Here is a 27064-nt window from a genome sequence, read left to right on the forward strand (position 1 = left end):
GGATCAATCAAAAGCAGGAAGATTTACCTTGCCACGTGGTGTAAGGTAAGCAGCAGAATCTCCGGATAATCACAGCTCTCTGAGTGGGCACTCCGTCATGCCTGTTCTCTGAGCCACCTCAGATATCCAAGCACAAATCCAGGGCTAAGGATCACGAGGCATGGCAATCGACAGTTACTGTGAAAACCCGCTGGCGCTCAGAAGTAAAGACAGGAGGTAGAAGAAGGTATGCCAGCTTTCACCTTCTGCTGTGTTAGAATAAATGCCCACTTGGAAAGTGAGCCTATTTAAACCTTCATTAGAAATCATGTTGACACCTTTAACAGAAAATGGTTTTCTATAAGCATAAGAAAAATTATATACAACTTGGACATAAGGTAGAAGACCTCTTCTGGGGGCAAAGCGCCGGAGGATAATAGAAGGAATAATACTTGGTTCACCTCACTGCTTGCTCTTTTTTTTGTAAAATCTTTACTGGAATACAGTTGCTTTACAGTGTAGTGTTACTTTCTGCTTTATAATAAAGTGAACCAGCTATACGTATACATATATCCCCATGTCTCCTCCCTCTACCTCTCCCTCCCACCCTCCCTATCCCACCCCTCTAGGTGGTTACAAAGCACCGAGCTGATCTCCCTGTGCTATGCGGCTGCTTCCCACTAGCTATCTGTTTTACATTTGGTAGTGTATATATGTCCATGCTGCTCTCTCACTTTGTCCCAGCTTACCCTTCCCCTTGTCCTCAAGTCCATTCTCTACGTCTGTGTCTGTATTCCTGTCCTGCCCCCAGGTTCATCAGAACCATTTTTTTTTTTAACATTCCATATATGTGTGTTAGCATACAGTATTCGTTTTTCTCTTTCTGACTTACTTCGCCCTGTATGACAGACTCTAGGTCCATCCACCTCACTACAAATAACTCAATTTCGTTTCTTTTCATGGCTGAATAATATTCCATTGTATATATGTGACACATCTTCTTTATCCATTCATCTGTTGATGGACACTAGGTGCTTCCATGTCCTGGCTATCGTAAATAGTGCTGCAGTGAACATTGTGGTACATGACTCTTTCCGAATTAAGGTCTTCTCAGGGTATATGCCCAGTAGTGGGATTGCTGGGTCACATGGTAGTTCTAATTTTAGTTTTTTAAGGAACCTCCATACTGTTCTCCATAGTGGCTGTATCAGTTTACATTCCCACCAACAGTGCAAGAGGGTTCCCTTTTCTCCACACCCTCTCCAGCATTTATTGTTTGTAGACTTTTCGATAATGGCCAGTCTGACCAGTGTGAGGTGATACCTCATTGTAGTTCTGATTTACATTTCTCTAATGATTAGTGATGTTGAGCATTCTTTCATGTGTTTGTTGGCAATCTGTATAACTTCTTTGGAGAAATGTTTACTTAGGTCTTCTGCCCATTTTTGGATTGGGTTGTTTGTTTTTTTGATATTGAGCTGCATGAGCTGCTTGTATATTTTGGAGATTAATCCTTTGTCAATTGCTTCAGTTGCATATATTTTCTCCCATCCTGAGGGTTGTCTTTTCATCTTGTTTATGGTCTCCTTTGCTGTGCAAAAGCTTTTAAGTTTCATTAGGTCCCATTTGTTTATTTCTGTTTTTATTTCCATTTCTCTAGGAGGTGGGTCAAAAAGGATCTTGCTGTGATTTATGTCACAGACTGTTCTGCCTATATTTTCCTCTAAGAGTTTTATAGTGTCTGGCCTTACATTCAGGTCTTTATCCATTTTGAGTTTATTTTTGTGTATGGTGTTAGGGAGTGTTCTAATTTCATTCTTTTACATGTAGCTGTCCAGTTTTCCCAGCGCCACTTATTGAAGAGGCTGTCCTTTCTCCACTGTATATTCTTGCCTCCTTTATCAAAGATAAGGTGACCATATGTGCATGGGTTTATCTCTGGGCTTTCTATCCTGTTCCACTGATCTATATTTCTGTTTTTGTGCCTGTCACTGTTGGCAGATGACATGATACTATACAGAGAGAATACTAAAGATGCTACCAGAAAACTACTAATCAATGAATTTGGTAAAGTAGCAGGATACAAAATTAACACACAGAAATCTCTTACATTCCTATACACTAATGATGAAAAATCTGAAAGAGAAATTAAGGAAACACTCCCATTTACCACTGCAACAAAAAGAATAAAATACCTAAGGACAAACCTACCTAAAGAGACAAAAGACCTGCATGCAGAAAACTATAAGACACTGATGAAAGAAATTAAAGATGAAACAAACAGATGGAGAGATATACCATGTTCTTGGATTGGAAGAATCAACATTGTGAAAATGACTATACTACCCAAAGCTATCTACAGATTTAATGCAATCCCTATCAAACCACCAATGGCATTTTTCACAGAACTAGAACAAAAAATTTCACAATTTGTATGGAAACACAAAAGAACCCGAATAGCCAAAGCAATCTTGAGAAAGAAAAACAGAGCTGGAGGAATCAGGATCCCTGTCTTCAGACTATACTACAAAGCTACAGTAATCAAGACAGTATGGTACTGTCACTGTTTGCTATTTATTAAAGGTCTCAGACCTTGTGAAGTGACAAGTCAGCTGACAGATTTTTTTCTTTTTGGTAGAAATGCAAATAATTCCCGTTCAGTGGAAATGATGACCCCCAAAGGTAACAGCTTGCTGCCCTGTAGGTCAGTAACTAGTTTTGTATAACCTAGCAATCTAAGTAATATTTCTTTATTAAGTTGTCTGTAAATATTAAGTTCTTTATATCTGACTAGTTCCTTCATGAATAAATCAGTTGAATAAAATCTTCGACATTTATGTTTCAACAAGTTATGATTTTACCATTTAAAAATCATACTCTAGGGACTTCCCTGGTGGTGCAGTGGTTAAGAATCTGCCTGCCAATGCAGGGGACATGGGTTCGAGCCCTGGTCAAGGAAGATCCCACATGCCGCGGAACAACTAATCCCGTGCGCCACAACTACTGAGCCTGTGCTCTAGAGCCTGTGAGCCACAACTACTGAGCCCACATACCACAACTACTGAAGCCTGCACGCCTAGAGCCCATGCTCTGCAACAAGAGAAGCCACCTCAATGAGGATCCCGCGCACCACAACGAAGAGTAGCCCCCGCTTGCCACAACTAGAGAAAAGCCTGAGTGCAGCAACGAAGGCCCAACGCAGCCAAAAATAAATAAATAAATAAGTAAATTTATTAAAAATAAAATAATAATAAAATTATACTCTAGGGCTTCCCTGGTGGCGCAGTGGTTGAGAGTCCGCCTGACGATGCAGGGGACACGGGTTCGTGCCCCGGTCTGGGAAGATCCCACATGCCGCGGAGCGGCTGGGCCTGTGAGCCATGGCCGCTGAGCCTGCGCTCCGCGACAGGAGAGGCCACAGCAGTGAGAGGCCCGCATACCGCAAAAAAAAAAAAAAAAAAAAAAAAATTATACTCTAGTGAGTATATAATTATTTCAATGTTTATTCATGACTAATTATTTTGAATGATTGAATATGCATATCCCGTGTAACAGCTGCATTTTTTATGTTGCTTTCCTTTGTATACTCTCTTTTATTATTATTATTTTAAATTTTTATTTACTTATTTTTGGCTGTGTTGGGTCTTTGTTGCTGCATGTGGGCTTTCTCTAGTTGCGGCGAGCAAGGGCTACTCTTCGTTGCGGCGCGCGGGCCTCTCACTTTGTTGGCTTCTCTTGTTGCGGAGCACGGGCTCTAGGTGCTCGGGCTTCAGTAGTTGTGGCGCACAGGCTTAGCTGGTCTGCAGCATGTGAGATCTTCCCAGGCCAGGGCTCAAACCGGTGTCCCCTGCATTGGCAGGTGGATTCTTAACCACTGCGCCACCAGGGAAGTCCCTGTATAGTCTCTTTAAATGGCACTGGTTTGCTCAAAAAGTAAATAAGGCAGGTGTTAGGTTTCTTAATGTGATGATACAATAAGATATTATTGCATGCTTTTTTTTTTACTGCATGCTTTTTACAATATTAACTGGAAAGCATTTAGGTATACTATATATTTCTAAACTCTAGTCCATATACAGTATGATTTGGGAAATAATCACTTGCTTGTCTTGGTTTCACAAAAGCTAACAAGTCCAAACAGGAGATCTTCATGAAACAAAGTTTCCCTACCCATAATTCACATTAATATGAGCAGCTCTAACTATAATGAATCACAGGGCCTGGCAGGTCAACAGGATTATGACATTAGATCAAACAAGCTTCACAGGCAGGTTATAACATTGTCTTTGACAACTGTTAAGCAGCCTGCAAGAATGACAAGTATAGGGAAGGGCAACCTGCTAGAAGACACAAAAGACACTGTCAAACATTTAAGTGATTTTTCTCAAATCTGGGTGGGCAGAGGGGCCTCTGAGCAACAAGAGAACAGAAGAAAGTCATATTCAAATGTAATATAATTGTTGAACAGGCCCATGCAGGTTGAAATTTAATTGGCATTGTCCCCATATTGGCTGGGACGTTGTGTATAGACTGTTTCAGTGCTTTTCAAACTGCGTCTTGCGTTAGAGCCCACTGGGAACTTGTTAAAATGCAGAATCTAATTCAGTAGGTCCAAGTGGGGCCTGAGAGTCTGCAGTTTTTTTTTTTTCTTTCTTTTTGCGGTACGCGGGCTCTCACTGCTGTGGCCTCTCCCATTGTGGAGCACAGGCTCCAGACGCGCAGGCTCAGTGGCTATGGCTCACGGGCCCAGCCGCTCCGCGGCATGCGGGATCCACCTGGACCGGGGCACGAACCTGCGTTCCCCGCATCAGTAGGTGGACCCTCAACCACTGCGCCACCAAGGGAGCCCCCTCTTTTTTTAAAAATTTATTTATTCTGGCTGAGCCAGGTCTTAGCTGCAGCATTGCTGTATACACTCTTAGTTGCGGCATGCGGACTTCTTAGTTGCAGCATGTGGACTCTTGGTTGTGGCATGCTTCTGGGATCTAGTTCCCCGGCCAGGGATCAAACCCTGGCCCCCCGCATTGGGAGCTCGGAGTCTTCCCCGATGGACCACCACGGAAGTTCTGAGTCTGCATTTCTAACAAGCTCCCAGGTGATTCTGCGGCTGCTGGTCAGGGGACAACACTGTGAATGGCAAAGACTATCTCACCTCGCTGAACTGCAGAGGTCGACACAGCCTCCTCAAGCTGAATATGACAGGTCAGAGCTTCCTGAGTGCTTTTTTGAAATACACATTGAAAAAATAAAACCACCTGAGGGAGATGGGGGGTAAGGGAGGGAAGGAAGGGGAGTTTGGTATTAGCGGAGGCAAACTATTATATACAGGATAGATAAACAACAAGGTGCTACTGTAGAGCACAGAGAACTATATTCAATATCCTGTGAGAAACCATAATGGAAAAGAATGGAAAAAAGAATATATATATGTATAACTGAGTCACTTTGCTGTACAGAGGAAATTAATACAACATTGTAAATCAACTACACTTAAATAAAATTAAAAAAATAATAATAAAGACGGGCCAAAAAATAAAAAAAGATTAAAAAAATAAAACCTTCTGAATTATATGAGCAGTGTAACATACTCGTATAATACTTGAGTCAGTACTGTAAAAAAGTGATAGTATAGTTATTGAAAATCTTAGAATGATATTCCAGTGAAGAAACATTTGAGTGTAAAGAGGTCCTAGAGAAAGATCTGAAAATTCTTTGTAGACGTGGTGACATGACTGCTCACGTTTAGAGGAAAAATAATTCTGTCCAGTCCTTTGTCACTGACCCCAGGGAATGTTGGCTCCGAAACCTTGAGTCCTGGCTCCCTGTGCAGAAACAAAACTCCCTGAGGGGATCTTTTGCGGCCCTTATATCACACGAGGAACTGGAGATTACTGGAGACCTAAAAAATATCAGTCTTGCTCTGCAGACTGTTCTAGGTGTGTCTGATATGGCCGCACAATGTTTATGATGAGGCTTGACCATCTCAATCACAGAGATTGTCACTTCCTTGTTATTGTGTGTCAAGTGAGAAGACAGTAACACCACGTAACTATTAAAATGGAGAAATGGGATTCAAGATACAGTGAAGCACAAGACTGTGGTCCGTGCATAACCCTTTGTTTTCACACATGTGGTGAGAGCTCAGGGGTGCGGTGTGGAAACCAAACTGTGCCATAACCCTATGCACGTGGAATAATTTTATGGAGGTTTCAGTGTTGGAAAAAAATCAAATAAATTATAGCACTTACAGGAAGCCCTGTGTGCATTTAAAAATATGGTTCATGAAGTGCTTATTTCCTTTCCCCAGTGAGCATGGTTTAAGGAACATTCCCACAGACATACACAAACACAGACCTCAGTCGTATTTTGCGATTAAAATTAAGTTCTAGACTTTTAGCTGATTTTCAGAGCATAAGATGCAAGGCAGCTAATTCACTACTCTACATCTGTCTGCTGTGCCCCAATTAGTGTTCATTTCAATCACCAACAGGGCAGTTTGGTAATGAGACCAATTCTCAGGCAGTTTTATACGGATGGTTTATGTGATGGATAAACCATCCATTTGCCCTGTATGGCAAGCTAGCTACTGCTATTTCTCTCCACAGGCAACTTAGCCCAGCTCAACTCTCTAAACCCTTCAAGATGTATTTCTTATTTTGAAACAGCATCACAGAGAAGATGGATGGATATTAATTCTGTGGACAACTTGGTTCCCTTTCTTAATCAGATTTGGTAGGTAAGGTTACAGCGACTAAAAGGAATTTTGGAAATCAATGGTTTGTGAATTTTTAAATTGATTCCCAAACAATAAAGGGACCAAAGACAAAAGCACTTGGAAATGCAGGTATTTGTTTTATAGCCAAAAACCACATTAAGTGTTGTTCTGTTTAAAAAAAAGAAAAGAAAAAAGAAAAATAGACAGAGTGCAAGGGAAGATATAAGAAATGCAAGGGAAGATATAAGAAATGCAAGTACCCAGTCAATGAATTATCATTCATCACAGCGAAGTCTAGAAACTTCCTTCTCTTCTAGGAAATCCTTATGTAAATAATAATGGAACTCAAATATTTCTTTATTAGTTCATTCAGTAGTTATCACGTGCTTTTATTTTTGATTGGTTATAACACATCAAAAAATATACTAGGTAGAAAAATAGAAGAGATTAAAAAAAATACTAGGATAGAGGAAGAATAAGATATAGTGTCTGTCCATTAAATAAAAATAACTTCATTGTTTTTGTCAAAAGTAATTCAGGCTCACTATTAAAAATGCACTTCTGAGCCTTCTGTCCATAACCAACTCCTCTTCTCACACATAATTTTACAACTAATGGCACCATACTGTAACCTGTTTTTCATAGACTATATGTCATACACATCTTTTTGTGACTACAGAACTACATTATTTTAATGGCTATATCATTCCACTCTATGGAAATACCATACTTAACTCCATCTGATTGGTGGACGTTTATTCTCATTGTTTGCTGCTAAATGCATTAATGAACACCCTTGGAGGGGCAGTATAGAATGTTACTTAAAAGCATGGATTCTGGGGGAAGGGTAACATGGGACGAAGTGAGAGAGTGGCATGGACATATATATACTACCAAATGTAAAACAGATAGCTAGTGGGAAGCAGCCGCATAGCACAGGGAGATCAGCTCGGTGCTTTGTAACCACCTAGAGGGGTGGGATAGGGAGGGTGGGAGGGAGACGCAAGAGGGAGGGGATATGGGGATATATGTATATGTATAACTGCTTCACTTTGTCATAAAGCAGAAACTAACACACCATTGTAAAGCGATTATAGTCCGATAAAGATGTTAAAAAAAAAAAAAGCATGGATTCTCAAGTCAGACTGCTTAGTTTTAAATCTCAGTTCAGTCTCTTACCAACTGTATAACCTTGGTCAGTTTACTTAACCTCATCTGTAAGACTGGAATAATAGTACCTCCCTCATAGGGTCACTGTTAATTACCCTGATGAGGTAGTTAATACATGTAAAGCACTTGGAATGGTGCATAGCAGATCGTAAGTGCTTTATAAATGTCTGCTATTATTTTTACTTTTATACCTGTGCAATTATATGCATTAGGAAAATGGGCTAAGAGCCTAGAAGGCTCTGAATGTACACTTTAGATCTTAATACAGTCTACAAAGTGCCCTCCAAAAAGCTTATACCAATGGTTTATCCATAACTTTGAAATCAGTCATCCTTGCTTGGCAGGTATGAGATCTGGAAACTCACTGCCAGTCTGACCAAGCTGGCTACAATGATTTAAGTGTACACCATGGGCAAACGGAAATGGTAAGATTCCAGTTCAGGGACATTAGAGGAAACGACATAGAGTTCTAAACCCAGCAAAATGAAAGTGAAATAAAGACATTTCCAGTAAAACGAAAACTGAGAAATTCATTACCAGCAGAACCACGCTAAAAGAAACACTGAATAGAGTAATTTAGGCAGAAGGAATGAGACACCAGATGGAAGAACAAAACTGTAGGAAGGAATGAGGAACAACAGAAAGGATAAATATGTGGATGAGCTTAAATATATATCAGGTCTACGACCATAAAAGCAAGTCCTTGAGGGCTTTAAATATTTGTAGAATTAAATTTTGTTTAATAACCCACTCTTCCCAGGAAGTGATAAAGTTACTAATTTGCATTTGATGCTCGTAAATCAAGGATACATGTTGTAATTCTTGGGGACCACTGAAAGGATTGTAAAGACTTTAGAACAAGTTAATAGAGGAGGGGAAAAGGGAGAGTCAAAATACTTGATTAATACAAAAGAAGGCAAAAAAGAGATAAGAACAGGTGGGGAAAAGTTAACAAAGCAATAGAGCAGATTTAAATCCAAATATATCAGATTATATTAAGTGACAATGGACTATATACACCAAATAAAAAGCAAAGCTGTCACACTAAATTAAAAAACAAAACCCAACTACCTACTGCCCATGAGAATCACAATGCAAATATTAGGATACAGAAAGGCAAAAAGTAAAAGGATGGAAAATGCTCTGCAAATGCTCACCCAAACAAAGCTGGTGTTGCGATGTTAACATTAGACAAAGTAGGCTTTGAGGCAAGAAACATTGCTAGTGACAAAAAGGACATTCCATACTGGTAAAACGGCTAACCTATCAAAGAGACAACCGTTTAAAAATTGCATGTATCAAATAATATAGCTTCAAAATATTTCAAAATATGTGAAGGAAAAACTGACAGACTAAAAGAAGAAATGGACAAATTCACAACCACAGTGAGTGATTTTTACATACCTCTCTCAGCAATGCAAAGAACAAGCGGAAAAAAAAAATCAATGAGGATACAGGACTTCAAAAAGTACAATTTAAAAAATGACCTGTCATATAAAACACCATATGCAGCAATTACACAAAATACAACCATATGTGGGGAAATAAAGTAAATCTCAACAAATTTCAAGAAATGGAAATCATACAGTGTACCGTTTCTGATTAAAGGGAAATTAGGCTAGAAATAAAATTTAAAACAATAATTAGAAAATTCCCAAATATTTAAAATTTAAGTAATATACTTCTAAGTGACCCTTAGGGGAAATTAGGGAATATTTTCAAATAAATGACAATGAAAAATAATTTGTTAATACTTGTACGATGCAACTAAACATATTTTTAGAGGTAAATGTAGAGCCTTAAATGATATATTGGAAAAGAAGGAGGACTAAAAATCAATGATTAAGAATCTACTTCAAATATACTAGAAAGATAACAGCAAAGTAATGCCGAAAGGATGGAAATAATAAAGAACAAAAATTAATACATGTACAATGGAGAAGATTAACAAAAGCAAAAGTTGGTTCTTTAAAAAGACTAAAATTGATAAGCCCCTATAAAATGGATCAACAAAGAATATAGAATCAAGAATGAAAAAACAGAAATTACAGATCCTACAAAGATAATAAAGAGACTTATAAACACCATTATGGCAATTAATTTGACAACTGAGATAAAAGGGACAAATTCCTAGAAAAACATAACATACAGAGAAAACAGAAAATTTGAACAGTTTTATATATATATGAAATATATCAATATAATTTAAAGCCTTTTCTCAAAAATAACTCTTCCAGATCCAATTGGGCTACTGATGAATTCTTCCAAAGATTAAAAAGAAAAAAAAAAAACTTATACAAATTCTTCTAAAAATAGAAAAAGAGGAAGAGTTCCCAAATCAGTTTATAAGGTCAGCCTAACCGTAATACTAAAACCCACAAGAAAAAAATATCACACACCAATCTCACTCATGAATATAGTTATAGAAGTCCATAAAAAGCACGTTAGGAGAAAGTGAATTCAGTGATATAAAAAAAAGGTAATATATAATGACCAAGTTGAGTTTATACCAGAAATGCAAAGTTAGTGTAATAATCAAAAATCAATCAGAAGAAATCATAACATTAATAAAATAAAGAAGAAAAATCATAAGATCATCTCAAGACATGCAAAAAATCATTTAATAAAATTCAGTACCATTTAGGATTAAAAAAAAACCCAAAACTCATAGCAAATCAGGAATAAAAGTAAACTTTCTAATGCTGATAAACGGTGCCAACAAAAAAAATCTACAGTTAACAGCATCCTTAGGATGAAATATAAAACACCTTCTCCCTGAGTCTAGAAACAAGGATGACCACATCATCATTTCTATTCAATATCGTAATGGAGATCAAAGCCCATGGGATACAAGGCAAACTAAAGAAATAAATATTGGGGAAGCAGTAAATTTGGCATTGTTCACCAATTGCATAATTGTGTTAAGTAGAAAATCCAAAAGAATATACAAGCAATTAATGGAATTAATAACTGAATTTACTAAACACACTGGGTATGTCAATGTATAAAAATCAATTGTATTTATATATATGGGCTAATTAGAAATAGAATAATTAGAAAATGAAACAAATGCAACTTTCAGCAACAAGCCTACCAACACCTAGGAATAAATCTAATATATTATACGCAATACCTCTACACAGTAAACTGAAACATTACTGAGATAAACTAAAGATCTAAGTAGAGGAATGTACTATGCCAATGAATTGAAAACCGCAATATTGCAAAAGATGCCAATTCTCCCAAGTTGATCTATAGAGTCAATATAATCCCAATAAAAAGTCTAGCATTGGGGCTTCCCTCGTGGTACAGTGGTTAAGAATCCACCTGCCAATGCAGGGGACACGGGTTCGAGCCCTGGTCTGTGGAGAAGATCTCACATGCCGCGGAGCGACTAAGCCTGTGTGCTACAGCTACTGAGCCTGCGCTCTAGAGCCCTCGAGCCACAACTACTGAAGCCCCCACTCTGCAACAAGAGAAGCCACCGTAATGAGAAACCTGCACACTGCAATGAAGAGTAGCCCCTGCTCGCCTCAACTAGAGAAAACCCGCGCACAGCAGTGAAGACCCAATGCAGCCAAAAATAAAATAAAATAAAATAAATTATTTTTAAAATAGTCTAGCATTGGAGAAAATGACAAGCTGATTCCAAAATTTATATGGAAATCCAAAGGGCCAAGAATAACAAAAAAAGATTTGAAGAGCAAAGTTGGAGGACTTTTACTAGCTGACATCAAGACTTATTACAAGAGGGAATGTAAATTGACACAGCCACTATGGAGAACAGTATGGAGGTTCCTTAAAAAACTAAAAATAGAACTATCATATGACCCAGCAATCCCACTGCTGGGCATATACCCTGAGAAAACCATAATTCAAAACAAGACATGTACCACAATGTTCATTGCAGCACTATTTACAGTAGTCAGGACATGGAAGCAACCTAAGTGTCCATCGACAGATGAATGGATAAAGAAGATGTGGCACATATATACAATGGAATATTACTCGGACATAAAAAGAAACGAAATTGAACTATTTGTAGTGAGGTGGATGGACCTAGAGTCTGTCATACAGAGTGAAGTCAGAAAGAGAAAAACAAATACCGTATGCTAACACATATATATGGAATCTAAAAAAAAAAAAAAAAAGGTTCTAATGAACTTAGGGGCAGGACAAGAATAAAGACGCAGACGTAGAGAATGGACTTGAAGACACGGGGAGAGGGAAGCGTAAGCTGGGACGAGGTGAGAGAGTAGCACTGACATATACACACTACCAAATGTAAAACAGATAGCTAGTGGGAAGCAGCTGCGTAACACAGGGAGATCAGCTCGGTGCTTTGTGACCACTTAGAGGGGTGGGAGGGAGACACAAGAGGGAAGGGATATGGGGATATATGTGTATCTATAGCTAATTCACTTTGCTATACAGCAGAAATAACAACACTGTAAATCAATTATACTCCAATAAAGATGCTTAAAAAAAAAGACTTATTACAAACCTACAATAAATAAGAGAGCGGTATTGGCATGAAGATAGACCAGTAAACTAATGGAAAAGAATAGAGAGTGTATGTACATATTAATATATATAAAGAGTGTATAGTCACTTGATTTATGACAAAGTTGACATTTCAGTTGGTGGAAAAAAGACAATCTAAATTTTCAATAAATAATGCTGAGTATATTGGGTATTCCTATAGAATAAAAGTGGATCACAAAATCAATTCCAAGTAGATTGTAGATCTAAATAAGACAAGCAAAATAATAAAACTTTTCAAACTAAGAGAATACCTTCACAGCCTTCTGGTAGGCAAAAATACCTTAAACAGGACACAAAAAGTTATAAACACAGGTAAAGATTGATAACTGGAGTATGTTAAAGTTAAGAACTTCTTTTCACTTAAAGATACTACCAATAGAATAAAAAGGCAAGGCAGAAAATGGGGAAGGAAATTCTCAATACATACATCTGACCAGTGACGCAGCAATAAATCCGTAGAGAGAAGACAATCCAATAAAAAATGGTCAAACAGGCACCTCACCAAAGAGGTGATCAGTAAACATGAAAAGGGGCTGAATGCCATTATTCATCAGAGAAATCAAAATAAAAGCACACTGAGATACTACTACACACCCACTAGAACGGCTAAAATGAAAATGACTAGCGTTAGCAAGGGCTGGCAAGGATGTGGAGAACTGGAAATCTCATATACTACTGGTGGGAGCATAAACTGGTACAATTCTTCAGAAAACACAACTGGACATCTGAAAACGGAACATACCTTATGATCCAGCAATTTCACTTCTACATTCATATTCAACAGTAAAACATACATATGTGCTCTAAAAGGCACATTAAAGAAAGTTTTGCATTATTCATAATAGCCTCAAACTGGAAACACAAATATCCATCAAAAGAGCCAAGTAAAATGTGATATAGTTCTATGATTTAATACTATACAAGAATAAAAATTAATGAACTAAAGCGACATACAGTATGGGTGAATATGACAAATGAAATAGTAAAAGAAGCCCAGGGCTGAAGAAAATATACGGTGTAATGCCACTTATGCGAAGTTCAACTAAGGTATGGTGTCAGAGACCTGGGGAGCGGGTACTTTGGGGGAGATGCAGAGTAAAGGGCACGAGGACTTCAGAGGTACTGGTAATGCTATATTTACAGTAACATGGGTGGTGATTCCTTGGGCGTGCTTACTGATCTCTCCTTATCTTCTAGGTACGACTTACACACCTATACCCAAGAACTAGGTAGCAGGTTTTCTGTTTATGCAATTCTCAAGTCCATTAGGAACTGAAGAATTTCCTCTCCATCCCTGGCTACATCAGCAACACATTCATAAAATGAAATGTGTGAAGCATTGAAGCAGCATGTCTTCAGATACTCTTCTCCTAAGAACTGGTCCCTCAAAGAGCCTCAAAGCTTCATGCTGCAGACCACTGTTCCAGGGTCCCTTTTTACATGTCAAGACACCTGCCACATTCAACTCTGGGAGTTCTAGAAGCTCCAAAATGGAGCATCCATGCCTGAGCAGTATTTACTTTTGCATGCCCCTATTAAATTTTTCACAAGTTTATTCTTATAGGCAAAACAAAATAATGCTGAAAAAGAATATTAGACATGTGATCTTGCCTGGTCTCCTATAGTGAATGCAATATTCAGACTAATGGCTGAATCTTGTCAAATCTGACTCAGTAAAGTACAAAGAAATAAAAAAGACTGATTTATGAACAGATAACAGATGATATCCATTACAATCCACTCGACATTTACTGTGAACTTACTGTCAGGCACTCTGTTGGGAACTCTGGGGCAAACAAAGGTGAAGAAAATAAGATTCTGAGCCTCAAGGCACTCACAATCTAATGGGAAGACAGACATGAATATAACCAATCATACACTTATATTATAGCCCGCTCTTACTGTTATGAAAGTGATATTTCTACATTAAAATGTTAGGTGAGCTAAGGGACTTTGAATGAAAATCTCTCAAGTGTCCTTTTATCTACTGGAATAGAAATATTGGTATTTAATGTTAAAAGAAACAAATGTCAGGAAATTCACATTCTTGTTTTTTCTGTTGGTAAAATATCATAGTTTTCCCTAGGATGCCCACTTCTAGGAAATTATCCTAAGCAGAATTTCCCACAGTATGCTTAGAGGAAACCAGATGACAATGGGAAAAGGGATCCCAAAGCACAATGGAAATTTTCAACTAGCACCCTGTGCCCATTCCTGCCTCCCCTGAACTTGAGATGTGGGAAAGATAAAAAACTACATTCCCTCGGCTCCTTTGGAAATCAGGTTCCACCATTTAGATGCATTCTTGCAGAATTGGGAAAGTGGAAAAGAGGTGGAGGCTACCTTCCTCCTGCTGTTCCTGGGATCCTGCAACATCACAGGAAGCTGAATTGCAGCAGTAGGTTGGGGAATCCAGCTCCTAGTTTTCTAGAGGCAACAAAGTCTGGTCACAGAGGCTCCGGCCTAGCATCTGCTCATCTGGTTGGTGAGTGCCCAGAGGGGAAGATGGTGAGCACGGTGGTGACAAGTCGCCAGCAGCACTTCGACTTCTGGGTGACATTTCCTGTATTAAATTCCACTTTGCTTAACATACCTAGAGTTGATTCTATTTTCTGCTGTAATGTAGAATCTTGGGCTTTTGTTGTTTTTAAATAAAATTCTGTTTGTGTAATTAGCATTTATCAAGCATCCATCAATAGTTGCTAGGGAGGAGTCCAGAAACATACAAAGCAGGAAAAAGAAAACAATTTGAAATTCAGAAATCTCCAAGGGAATAATAAAGAGTTGGCCAGAGACCTACAGTGCATTTTAAAGGAAGCCCTCAGAATTTCCTTAACTGGAGTCAATGGGGTAGAACCTTGGGTGAGCAACATTACACTGGTTTCTTTGATTTCAAATGTTTAAGGACCTTTATATACGACTGTGTATTAGGTTGAGGAGGGGCAGAACACTTGTCACAAACTGCTTAAGGAATCCTTTTATTTTCACCAGGGAATCTCATGGGACAACTGTTTTCAGGAGTGTTGTACAAAATGCACCAGAGAGAAATACCCTGCTTTCCTCATTCAGTGATATATTGTAGCAGATTTTTGTGTTACAGTTTTTTTTCCCTTAAAATTGGAGTCTTTTTAGCCTTTATTTTTCTACAAGTTGTACTTCTCTCCCTCTCTCCCCAGACCCCTCTGCCTTTTCTTGTATTTAAGAGTATAATTTAATTTTTAAATTTACATACACTAAAATTCTTTTTTTTTTCATTTACAGTTCTATGAGTTTCGACAAATGTATAGACTTAGGTAACAACCACAGCCATCAGGATATGGAACAATGGTATCATCACCCCCAAAACTCTTTCGCTGGTCCTTTCCAGGCAAGCCCTGCCACCACCGTAACTCCGGGCAACCACTGATATTTTCTCCATCACCATAATTTTGCCTTTTCCTGACATAATATAAATTAATCATATAATATGTAGCCTTTTGATTCTGGCTTCTTTCACTTAGCATAATTCGAAAGAGAACCATCATATATATATGAATATATATAAAATATATATATAATAAAGAAGGAAAGCCTTCCTTTTCCAACTACACTGATGGACCTTACAGGCATTTATGCTAAGTGAAATAAGTCAGACAGAGAAAGACAAATACTATATGATCTCACTTATAAGTGAAATCTAAAAAAGCCAAACTCATAGAAACAGTAGAATGGTGGTTGCCTGAGGCTGGGAGGTGGGGAAAATGGGGAGATGTTGATCAAAGGGTACAAACTTCTAGCTATAAGATGAATAAGTTCTGGGGAATCTAATGAACAGCAACATGTCTATAATTAACAAACTGTATTATACAATTGAAAGTTGTAAGAGAGTAGATCTTAAATGTTATCACCAGCACACACACAAAAAAGGTAATTATGTGAGGGGCTAGGGATGTTAATTAACTTTTTTGGTTACCATTCTGCAATATATATGTATACCTAATTATCATATTATACACCTTAAACTTACATATGTTATATATCAATAATATCTCAATAAGCTTATAAGAAAAAAACAAGACAGGACCATCCAACATATTACAGGAAACAGTAGTTTGTTCCTCGTTATTGTGGAGTCTAATCCATCGTGTGGCTGTACCAAGGTCTGTTGATCAGTTCACCGGTTGAAGGGCATCTGTACTGTTTCCAATTTTTAGAGGTTATAAACAAAACTGCTGTATCGATAAATATTTAATTACATCATGTTCAACAGCTGAATACTGTTCCATATCCTGATATTAAATTAATTTAATCTGGCAGTTCCTTACTGTTGCACATTTAGTCGTCTTCCATGTTTTACTGTTTTAAATAACACTCTAACCTCATGCAAATGTATGTATTTGTTCAACTGCTCTTCAGGAGAAATTCTCGAGGAATTCCTAGGTCAAACGGTAGGCATCATACATTTTACTGCTTTTGATACATATTACATGAAAAAGTCCCTTATGAGAATATCCCAGCACTCAATCCCTTATCAACATCGATTGCCGTCTTTTAATTTTTTACCAATCTCACAGGCAAAAATTTTAAAATGACATCTCATTTTTATTTGTACTTGTTTTATGACTTTTTTTTATATCCCTGCACATACAGGTGGAGTTGGCACCTCATATTTTTTGGACATTTTTATTTTTTCTTTCGGGAACTGCCTGTTCCTGTCTGTTTGTATGCTGGGCTTTTGCTTTATTATATTAATCCTTTGCCTGTTACTTTATATATATATATATATATATATATTTTTATATACAGAAGCTTTTTAAAAATGGATGTAATCAGCTCTTCTAATCTTTTCTTTTGTGAATTATCACATTTAATATCATGCCTAGAAAGGTCCTTCTCTATTTTATGTTTACATAAATATTCACTTATATTTTCTGTCTAATTTTTCCAAATGTTTGTTTGGAAAAACAGCATGAAGAATATAGAAGGCTTCCTGGCTGAGGCAGACAAAATGTCACTTCGCCCCTAGCACGTTGGGTTTGCTTCTGCCTTCATGGCTTTGAACTACTGATATAAAATATGCAGGATTCTTCTTTTCTAAGGGGTTCATCTGCCTTCTGAAGAAGGTGAATAGTTTATGAAACTAGACTGAATTTTCTTCCTATGATTGGATTTGGTTCAGAAATAAAGTTTTATTCTCTGGTTTCAGTGGTTAGTTGAATCACGGCAAAGCATTTCATATCGCTTTCGCTTTGTTCCACTAGTGGGACAAACTAGGAGTAACTCAGAGAGCTGCAATGAAAATAAGGTGCCAGTGAGTGCCAATGTTTTCAGGAATGGCACAGCAACAGTGAGCATTTATGGCAGAAATGCGTGTACATATTTCCCCAAGGGGCCGAAGAATCTTTTTTAAAATAATCACGTAAATAAATGGGAAGGTATGATTCAATTTACAAAAGCTGATTTCACAAATTTTGAAGACAATGCTTTTTCCATTAAGAGAGGCATACAATTACAAGATGGGAAGAAGCCAGATTCCCAGCTGACCCACCAGTCTGGACCACTCTGGTTTCTGGTGTGAGAAATAAATTTAATTTTCTTTAAAAAAAAAAAACAAAAAAAAACGAGGCACACGATTATAAGCTTACAGAAAAACTTCACCCTTCAAGACTGTAACACACTATATGATCCAAAAAGCAATAACCTAGGAAAAGAAAGAAAAATGGAGACTGGCTTCTACAGAAGGTTTAATCTGATCCCTTACTCTTATTTTATTAGTAAATGGGACTCATGTAGAACACAGATACAACCCACGGTAGTGTTGCATCTCAAATCTGTGCTCTGTATTTGAATGTGCTTGTTTTTCATGAGTAGTTGGGAAAAGTGAATGCATTCTCAATACATTCTAGACCTTAAGAATTGACCTGGGCTCCCTCTTCAGCAATCTGGGCTATACAGGTACTTTGGTGTCATTCTCACTGAGGTAAACTACCTGCTTCCCCATCACCACCTCACCTGCCCAACTCAGCCTCGAGAGACCATCTCTGTAGCTGCAGACCTAGTCCATTTGGCTTGGCTGCCCAGACACTGGCTCCCCTCCCCTATCAGACTAACTGCTGGTTGTCACACTCTGGCAGGTCTGACAACACATCCTACTGGAGCAGCTTCTGAGGCTCCAGGCCACAGAATGTTAGAGGCCAACAACTGCAGGAGGAAGGATATAAGTAGCTTCTGGTCTGAGGCAAACTGGCCCAGGACCAGACTGTGCCTGCTTTCAGCCCTTTAGGGCTTGGCCCACTGCTCCTAGGGACCTCCGAACTCTGCGTGATTCTGGTGCTTTGACCAACTTCTGTCTCTGCGTATCTTCTGTGGGCTGCACTCAAGGCTCAGTCCAGCTCCCCCTCCTAGATTTAGGGCGTTTCCAGGAGTCTATGCGCCTCACACTTACAGAATAGGTGGAAAAAGTTACCCCAACTGTGGCTTTTTAGACGGCACTGAGAAAGGAGATAAAAAATTAATTTGCCTATGTTTGTTGTTAGGAATACAAACCATGAGCAGTCCTTGCTGGTAATTGTGCAAAGTCCTAATTTTGGTTCAATTAATATAGAAGCCTAAAGTGCCTTCAGTTTCCCTTTGCGTCGTCCTAACAAATGGCTGTCTGGCTGTCTGAACTCCTCGTATGGTGGTTTGACTAACGGCAATTTATTTTGTCTTAAAAACACACACACACACACACACAACAACAACAACTTTAAAAACAAGAGGGGATGAGTGTTTTACCATGAGTACTTAGTACTTTTGAAACCAGAAATAATCCTCGATTTTAATGAAAGGGTAAAAATACTTCTCTCCAAGGTAAAGAGAAAAGAACGTGCATAATATTGTGGTGACTGATGCCTAGAAACACAACCAAATTCCCTTCTTATCTCAGTAACTAACTCACCCAACAGGGTATAACAAAGTAGAGCTTTGTAGGGTGTAATTTATATTACAATTCGCTTTCTCTCTAGGTTAAGTAAGGCAGTTTGAAGTAAGCTTTAAAAAAAAAAAAAAAAAAAGTAGTTTCAAAGAACTTGAAAAAACACACCCAAAATGCTCTAGTCCAAAGCCAGAACATAGTTTTGTATGGTCTGCAGATAATTTAATATTTGAGAAACCTTTTCAACATTCTCCAACTCCAACCAAAACTAAAGCAATACTTAGGGGGAAAAAAAATGAGTAAGCAAATAAAACCTAATATCTATATAATTATTCACAGATCAAGCAATTTAAGGACAATAAAATAGAACAGAATTTCAGCTAACTCAAGTTTAAAATAATGGAACAAGCTATTCACTAACCAAACAACAACAACAAAATTCTGGCTAATTTTACTGTTAATATATTAGGGATGATGGCTTTATCAGTTAAAAGACTTAAAATCAATTCTGTATAAGTTGATTTATTTTAGGTTTCACAAACATAGTATGATCAGCCTTCTTGATTTTCTCTAGTCCTCCTTTCCCCACAAACATAACGGCCAGTTTTTGAGTCTTTCAAACAGTAGGAAAATGCAATGATATCAATGTACGAAGTATGTCGCTGGTGCTTTGCCTGCCGTCTTCTGGCAACAGATGCATTTTATTTTGGAGAAGGGGCCCTCTCACACGCCAGTGCTAACCCTAACCGTCACTGCCAATCACAGCCGCTGTTCACATAGGCTGGCTTCTGGCCCAGCTTGTCCAATCACAATCCCCTGATCCCCTTGGACAGTGTCTGGTACAGCAAGAGACTCATAATCCAGGCTAGGCCAATGAAAGTCTCCACTAGAATCTTTTCAGGAGTAACACAGAAAGAATTTAAGCCTTGGGTCTAGCATCAGAGACAGGGCAGCCCAAGAGGATGGATCCACCATGTAGAGAGATACAGAAATGACCTAGGGGGCTTCCCTGGTGGCACAGTGGTTAAGAATCTGCCTGCCAGTGCAAGGGACATGGGTTCGAGCCCTGGCCTGGGAAGATCCCACATGCCGCGGAGCAACTAAGCCCGTGCGCCACAACTATTGAGCCTGAGCTCTAGAGCCCGCAAGCCACAACTACTGAGCCCACGTGCCACAACTACTGAAGCCTGCACGCCTACAGCCCGTGCTCCGCAACAAGAGAAGCCATGACAATGAGAAGCCCGCGCACCACAACGAAGACCCAACACAGCCATAAAGAAAAGAAAAGAAAAGAACCTAGGGAAAGAGTGGGGGAGACTTGCAATAAAGATCTAGACCCAGAGGCCCACACTCCCAGTGGCCACCTGCACCTCTGCCCTTCCTACAGTGTGGTTATAAAAACCAGTGTGGGGCTTCCCTGGTGGCGCAGTGGTTGAGAGTCCACCTGCCGATGCAGGGGACGCGAGTTCGTGCCCCAGTCCGGGAAGATCCCACGTGCCGCGGAGCGGCTGGGCCCGCGAGCCATGGCCGCTGAGCCTGCGCGTCCGGAGCCTGTGCTCTGCAATGGGAGAGGCCACAGCAGTGAGAGGCCCGTGTACCGCAAAAAAAAAAAAACAAAAAAAAAACCAAAAAAAAAACCAGTGTATTTCCTTTCCAGCTTCAACAAGTTTGCGCTGGTTTCTGTTATTTGCATTCAAGGCATCCTGACTCATGCACAAGGTAACCACTTGAGTTTGGGCATTCTCAATCACAGTGAACTTACTTACTGGGTTGTTTTTCCAGTTCCTGTTCTTTGGGCACTGCCTTTGCAGCCCACAGGGGTGGCTTCTGAGGCCCTGTCACTGCTCTGCAACCCTGCCTCCCTGCCAGGCTCCCATGCCCAAGGGTAACGCCCAGTCCAATCAAAGTTTCATCTCTGAGAGTGAAGGTCTGGATCTGAGAGAGAAGTTGTTAGGATCCGCGTTCTGTGCACCGTGGCACTCTGCAGGGAGAGGAAGACACGTATGAAGCTTAGCTGTTTGGCCCCATCTGTGTTGGATTCCACGGGCTACCCCATCTTTCCAAGACATTCTACCCTCTCCCCTGCCCCTTCAGCTGGCTGTAATTGGTTTACTTTTCAAACCAAAGGAACATGAAATTATACACCAAAATCTATTTCTGTAAATCATTGGTTAGCATGCTTTTTACTATGGGAAATGTACAATTTCAATAAAAATCAGCTTGGGCAATAAGGAACAGCCAGCCTACAGGTAGTGTGGCCCCAGGTACGGTACAAGAATGTCATCAGGGCCCCTGTGTTACGTCCATGTTTTGCCATAAACAGTGCTGACTTCTCTCAAAGGTCGATTCCCCCAAAGGCCCCAGTCGGGGCCACCTGTGTTGTTCCTCACATTCAGCAGGAGATGGAGAAACGTTTCCATGCACGGAAGAGCATCATCAGATTTGGAAATACTATCCTGGCAGTGGTGTCAGAACAGCTTTAAGACATCTTTAAGAGTCAGAACTAATTTGACTTGGTGACTACTTGACTGATGGGTGTGGGAAGAGAAGAGCTAGGACAGCGCCCAAGTTTCTCCCTTGGGCATCCCGGTAGATAGAAGCAATGCCAGAGCTGGTTTGGCCGGATGGTGACACCACATGCAGGTTCAATGCCTCCCCATGCTTCACTCAGACCTGCCCAGGAGTCAGCCAGAGCCTGTCCAGAAGCAAACCACTCACCTTTGACAAGAGAGATTTCTTACCAGGCGAGATAAGCAAATGACTGCTCTCTGTGAACTGTCCTTCCTGTTTATGCACGGAGAACCATTTATATGAAGCTGGTAGCCACCTGAATGACTCGTGTGCTGTGAGCCTCCTAGCTGGGTGCAATTAGAGCCGTTCACGCTGTGGACACAGTGGCTGCCTATACAGCACCTGCCCTGACTTTCCTTCCACCTTCCAAGTCTTCTTTTGTCCAGGCTTGTGCCCTGGCCCAGCTCTAAGGGACAGTCTAATAGATGGCTCTCAACCCTGGCTGCACACTGAAATCAACTGAGCAACTTTGAAAAAACACCAATGCCTAGGACTGTATCTTTTATTGTGGTAAAAACCCCACATAGCATAAATTTTACCATCTTAACCGTTTTAAAGTGTACAGTTCAGTGGTATTAGGTACATTTACATTGTTGGGCAACGTCACCACTGTCTACCTCCAGAACTTTTTCATCTTCCCAAACTGAAACTCTGTACCCGTTAAATGATAACTCCTCATTCCCCCTCCCCTCAGGTTCTGGGAACGACCTTCTATTTTCTGTCTTTATGAACATAAGCAAAATCATAGAGTATTTGTCTTTGGTGATTGGTTTATTTCACTTAGCGTGATGTCTTCAAGTTTCTTCCATGCTGTAGCGTGTGTGAGAATTTCCTTCCTTTTCAAGGTTGAGTAATATTCCATTGCATGTATCCGTCACGTGTTATTTATCCATTCATCCATCAATGGACACTTGGGTTGCTTCCACATTTTGGCTGCTGTGACTAATGCTGCTGTTATGATCGTAGACGTCCAAACATGCCCAAATATTTTCTTTAAAGTTTTCCATGGGATTTGAACATGCAGCCAAGGTTGAGAACCACCAGTGTGTGGCAGTCCCTAGAGAATGTGAAGAGTCCAGAGGAGAGGCACGCCACCTTAGTTGGCCTGATCCAGCTGTTCCGTGCTAATTATAATACTCATCACAGACAGCAATCACTAGCTCATACATCTGTCTCCATCAATAGATTCGGACACCTGGGAAGGTGAGGTAGGTTTTGTTTACCTCAGTATCTTCTAGATCTAGCTCCAAGCCTGTCACCCTGCAGAAGCTTATTAAGTTGCTGCTAAATAAAGACAACCAGTCCATAATTCAACTCCATCTTTCTATTAAAACTAACCATTCCCCTTTGCTACTAGAAATTATGTACCATTCTACCCTGGGCCATGTCTGTGGCTGTGGAGCCTGACTCAGACCTGGGCCTGAGTCAGGGTGTCAGATCTTTTTTTTTTTTTTTAATTCGTTTAATTTTTTCGCCATACTGTGCAGCACGTGGGATCTTAGTTCCCCGACCAGGGATCGAACCCACACCCCCGCTTTGGAAGCGTGGAGTCTTAACCACTAGACCATCAGGGAAGTTGAGGGTCTCAGGTCTTTAGGAGACAAAATTATACGTGTGAAGGAGTCCTGCACGGCAATGGTGGAGCAGGATGGGGGTGGGAGGAATAGTTGCTACTGCCCCTTGTTCCAGTTTTTTCTGGAACGGATGCTCCAAAATGAGTGGTGGGACCCATTCCTTAGATCTCAAAGAGAGGTCTAAACGATCTTCCCCACAAATTTGTGCTTCCCTACCCCCTAACCCACTTTTAAAACTAAAGACAGACACGTAGCTGGATTTTTATTGAGGTGGGTTTTCTGTGCCCTCTATTCATGTCTGCAGCTCCACATTCTCATGTTTACTTTGGTTTTAATTTTAACCTGAGTTCCTAAGATCGCTTTTTATTAAAACCAATGGAAATTAAAAAGTAGCCCCAGATAAAAGAAATACTCAAACACCCGAGAGGGTTCTGCTTCATTCCATATTTAAGTCTGTGGACGTATTTGGAGAGACCCTCTTTATAATGAGGAGCAGTGGTGTAGCAAATTGAGAATGCTCTTCTCCCCTTTCCCCTTAAGTCTTAGAAGCCATGAGACACACTGTGCAATGGGACGGGAACAGCAGGGACGTGTCTTGGTAGGTAGATAATAAGGCTGACCCCTAATTGCTCCCGTCGTATTTTCAAAATCTGGGCCCCCTTGCACCGTGCAGCACTCCAGGATCAGGGTAGGGCAAAACCAGCAAGGTCACACAAATGCAGGACTTTATTTCAGATTGGGATATTTTGCAGAAAGTTTCTGCATTGATTTTGATTTTTTAAGTATCGCATGAAAATCATTTCTTTTGATTCTGGAGTTGTTTGGCACCCCTTCAATTTCCTGCCTGACTTGCCTCACCCTGGGTCCAGCCCTGACTCCACTCACGTCCCCGCTTTCCTTGGAGTTATCATTTGTTTTTTTCTTAAGAGGAAAGCATTACGTTGCTCTCTGCATCTCATGCAGCCACAAACGTCTTTCTCCGGGTTTACTTCCTCCCTGTTCTCTTCTTCTGCCCATTTTGACAAACTCTCTCCCTAAATCCGTTCACCTCTGCGGCTTCTGCCGTTCCACACCCCCCCGCCACCTTTCCCAGGATGACCAACATCAGGTACCAGGAAGAGATACGAGAGGGCCAGTGAAGGCCGGCCTTTCCCTCTGAGGTCTTTTTTTTTTTTTTTTTGCGGTACGCGGGCCTCTCACTGTTGTGGCCTCTCCCGTTGCGGAACACAGGCTCCGGACGCGCTGGCTCAGCGGCCATGGCTCACGGGCCCAGCCGCTCCGCGGCATGTGGGATCTTCCCGGACCGGGGCACGAACCCGTGTCCCCTGCATCGGCAGGCGGACTCTCAACCACTGCGCCACCAGGGAAGCCCCCTCTGAGGTCTTTTGCTAACATAATTTTTCAGCTTCACATGCAGAGTAACACAATAAGCAAGGGCCTAGTCCTTTTTAAAGAAAACTTTCTTGTAGCAATTATGATGATAAATAGTTAAACCGTGGCCAGCATTATGCTCTGCAACTCCAGGGTAGCTGGCTGGAACACCAGGAAATAGAACTGAGTAATTTTAACTGTGCTAACTACGGAAGCCCTGAAAAAAATGCCTAATACGGTAAAAACATGGACAGCTCTTTCAACGCAAAGCCAGCATGGAAGGAAGCGAGCTCATGATTTGGGCTCTTTGGACCTGGTGGGACTCCTACCCTGCAAGGGCAGCTGAGACCCCCAAATCTCACACCCACATCTTCGAGGACCAAGTGGAGGACTTCATCCATCACTCACATCCCTGACCCTGGGTGTTTTTCTGCACCTCTTGTTGCATCATCGGTAAACCGGCATGTAATCAAACTACCTGAATCTTTGTTACCATTCTAGCTTCCAAGTCATGAGGGTCTAGCCCAGTTCAGCCTCCTTCATATCATTTTATGATTCATTACTATTATTATACATGTGCCAGAAGATAATAATTCCTTAATTCATTGGCCCGATGGGAAACGTAATTACATATAGCAAATAACTTAATAAACACATACTAACCACACTCCTATTCAGATAATCACCCCAAGACCTGCCCACAAAGGCTTACCAGGACTGTGTGCATCCCAGTGTAAAGTCTGCTGAGACTCACCAACGTGGAAAACGCCACAGCCGTCATCAGTCCCAAAACAAAGGGATACTGCAGGGGGAGAAGAGAAAACAAGGACATTAGGTCAGGTTCAGACACATACAATTTGATGCTGTGGAAAGGAATAGGATTTCTGATCCCCTAACTCCTAGTCTCAATCTCATATTCCCTAGACCAGCAGTCTGATGATCTAAAATCACTTGAAAAATGGGAAAACTAAGGAAAGAGAAGGGGAAGATGCCTAGGAATACAGTTCTGGAAGGAAGTTTCACAACATATTGACATGCAAATAAGACACAGTAGAAAACTTGACCTTAGCTATTGTGCTACAAGTTATAATGGAATAAATAATTTTTTATTTCTACCTATTTTTAGATTAAAACTTATGAAATATACAGTATTTCCAAGAGGCAAGGTAGATAGACAGTGCTGTAATTTGGAAGTCCAACTAGCTACTTCCCCATCATGTGCTGTGATGATAAAGCTTGGCAACAACCAGCTTCTTGAGGGAGCCTGGGAACAATGGCCCCATGTTAAGACTGGGCATATTTCTGTACAGATGTCAAGGCAAGAGTCCAGACTTCACTGAATCTTGACATTTGCTCGTGAGTAATGAAAACAGCTGGAGGAATCTGGCTAATGACGAGTCATATAAAGAACACACAAATATCCTGCTTGTGAGCTAGACACAGAGCTATAATCCAGTTGCTTCAACTACTGATGTCTGTGGTCTTCTGTGGTAATAAGGATAAAGACGATAGAGAACTGTCTATATTATGTGAAGTGCTTTATGGTCACTATCTCATGTATCTTCACACAACCGTATGAAATAGGTTCTATTGCTAGCCCCAGTCCACAGATGAGGAAACCCTTAACCTTGATAATAAGTTGCATTAGTATTGAACTTTAGCACAAAGATGCTTGCCCATCAATCACCCCTCACCACAGGAGCTGGGGCTCAGAGAGGTACAATGACTTGTCCAAGGTCACACAGCCAGTAGCGACACAGTCTGAACCAGAAGCCACATCTTCCGAGTACAAGCCCAGCATGTTCTTTCCAATGCAACATCTGAGTATAATAACACGGGGTTGTGCATCTTTTCTTAAGATTTATCATTAACTGGGTCTCTGATTTTAATCGAAAAAGTGTTGAAAATTAATGAGTTCATGCATTCAGAATTTAGAGGTTAGTATCCTCCTGAACACATATTTATATAAATAAACCCATTTTTAGAGCTACTCATGAGTAAATAACCCCACAAGCTGAATACATTTATTATTAAAAAATTAAATAGGAAAGAAGTGCATAACAACTCAGGCCTTAAGAAAACTATTGTGGGACTTCCCTGGCGGTCCAGTGATTAAGACTCTGCACTTCCACTGCAGGGGGCACAGGTTTGATCCCTGGTTGGGGAATTAACATCCCGCATGCCGAGCGGGGTGGCCAAGAAAATAAAAAGGAAAAGAAAATCGTTTCATCACGTAAGCTGTAA

The 27064-nt window shown here is 40.2% G+C and overlaps 1 protein-coding gene across 1 annotated transcript in view; it reads right to left on the minus strand.

Moving 5' to 3' along the window:
- Positions 1-27064, minus strand: part of SGPP2 (sphingosine-1-phosphate phosphatase 2) — a 123012-nt gene that overhangs the window by 14957 nt on the left and 80991 nt on the right. The window contains exon 4 of the mRNA XM_032637202.1: positions 25533-25622. Within this exon, the coding sequence (XP_032493093.1) occupies positions 25533-25622 (90 nt within the window). The remainder of the gene's footprint in view (positions 1-25532; positions 25623-27064) is intronic.

Source organism: Phocoena sinus, chromosome 7 (assembly GCF_008692025.1).
Source record: "Phocoena sinus isolate mPhoSin1 chromosome 7, mPhoSin1.pri, whole genome shotgun sequence".
Taxonomy (NCBI): domain Eukaryota; kingdom Metazoa; phylum Chordata; class Mammalia; order Artiodactyla; family Phocoenidae; genus Phocoena; species Phocoena sinus.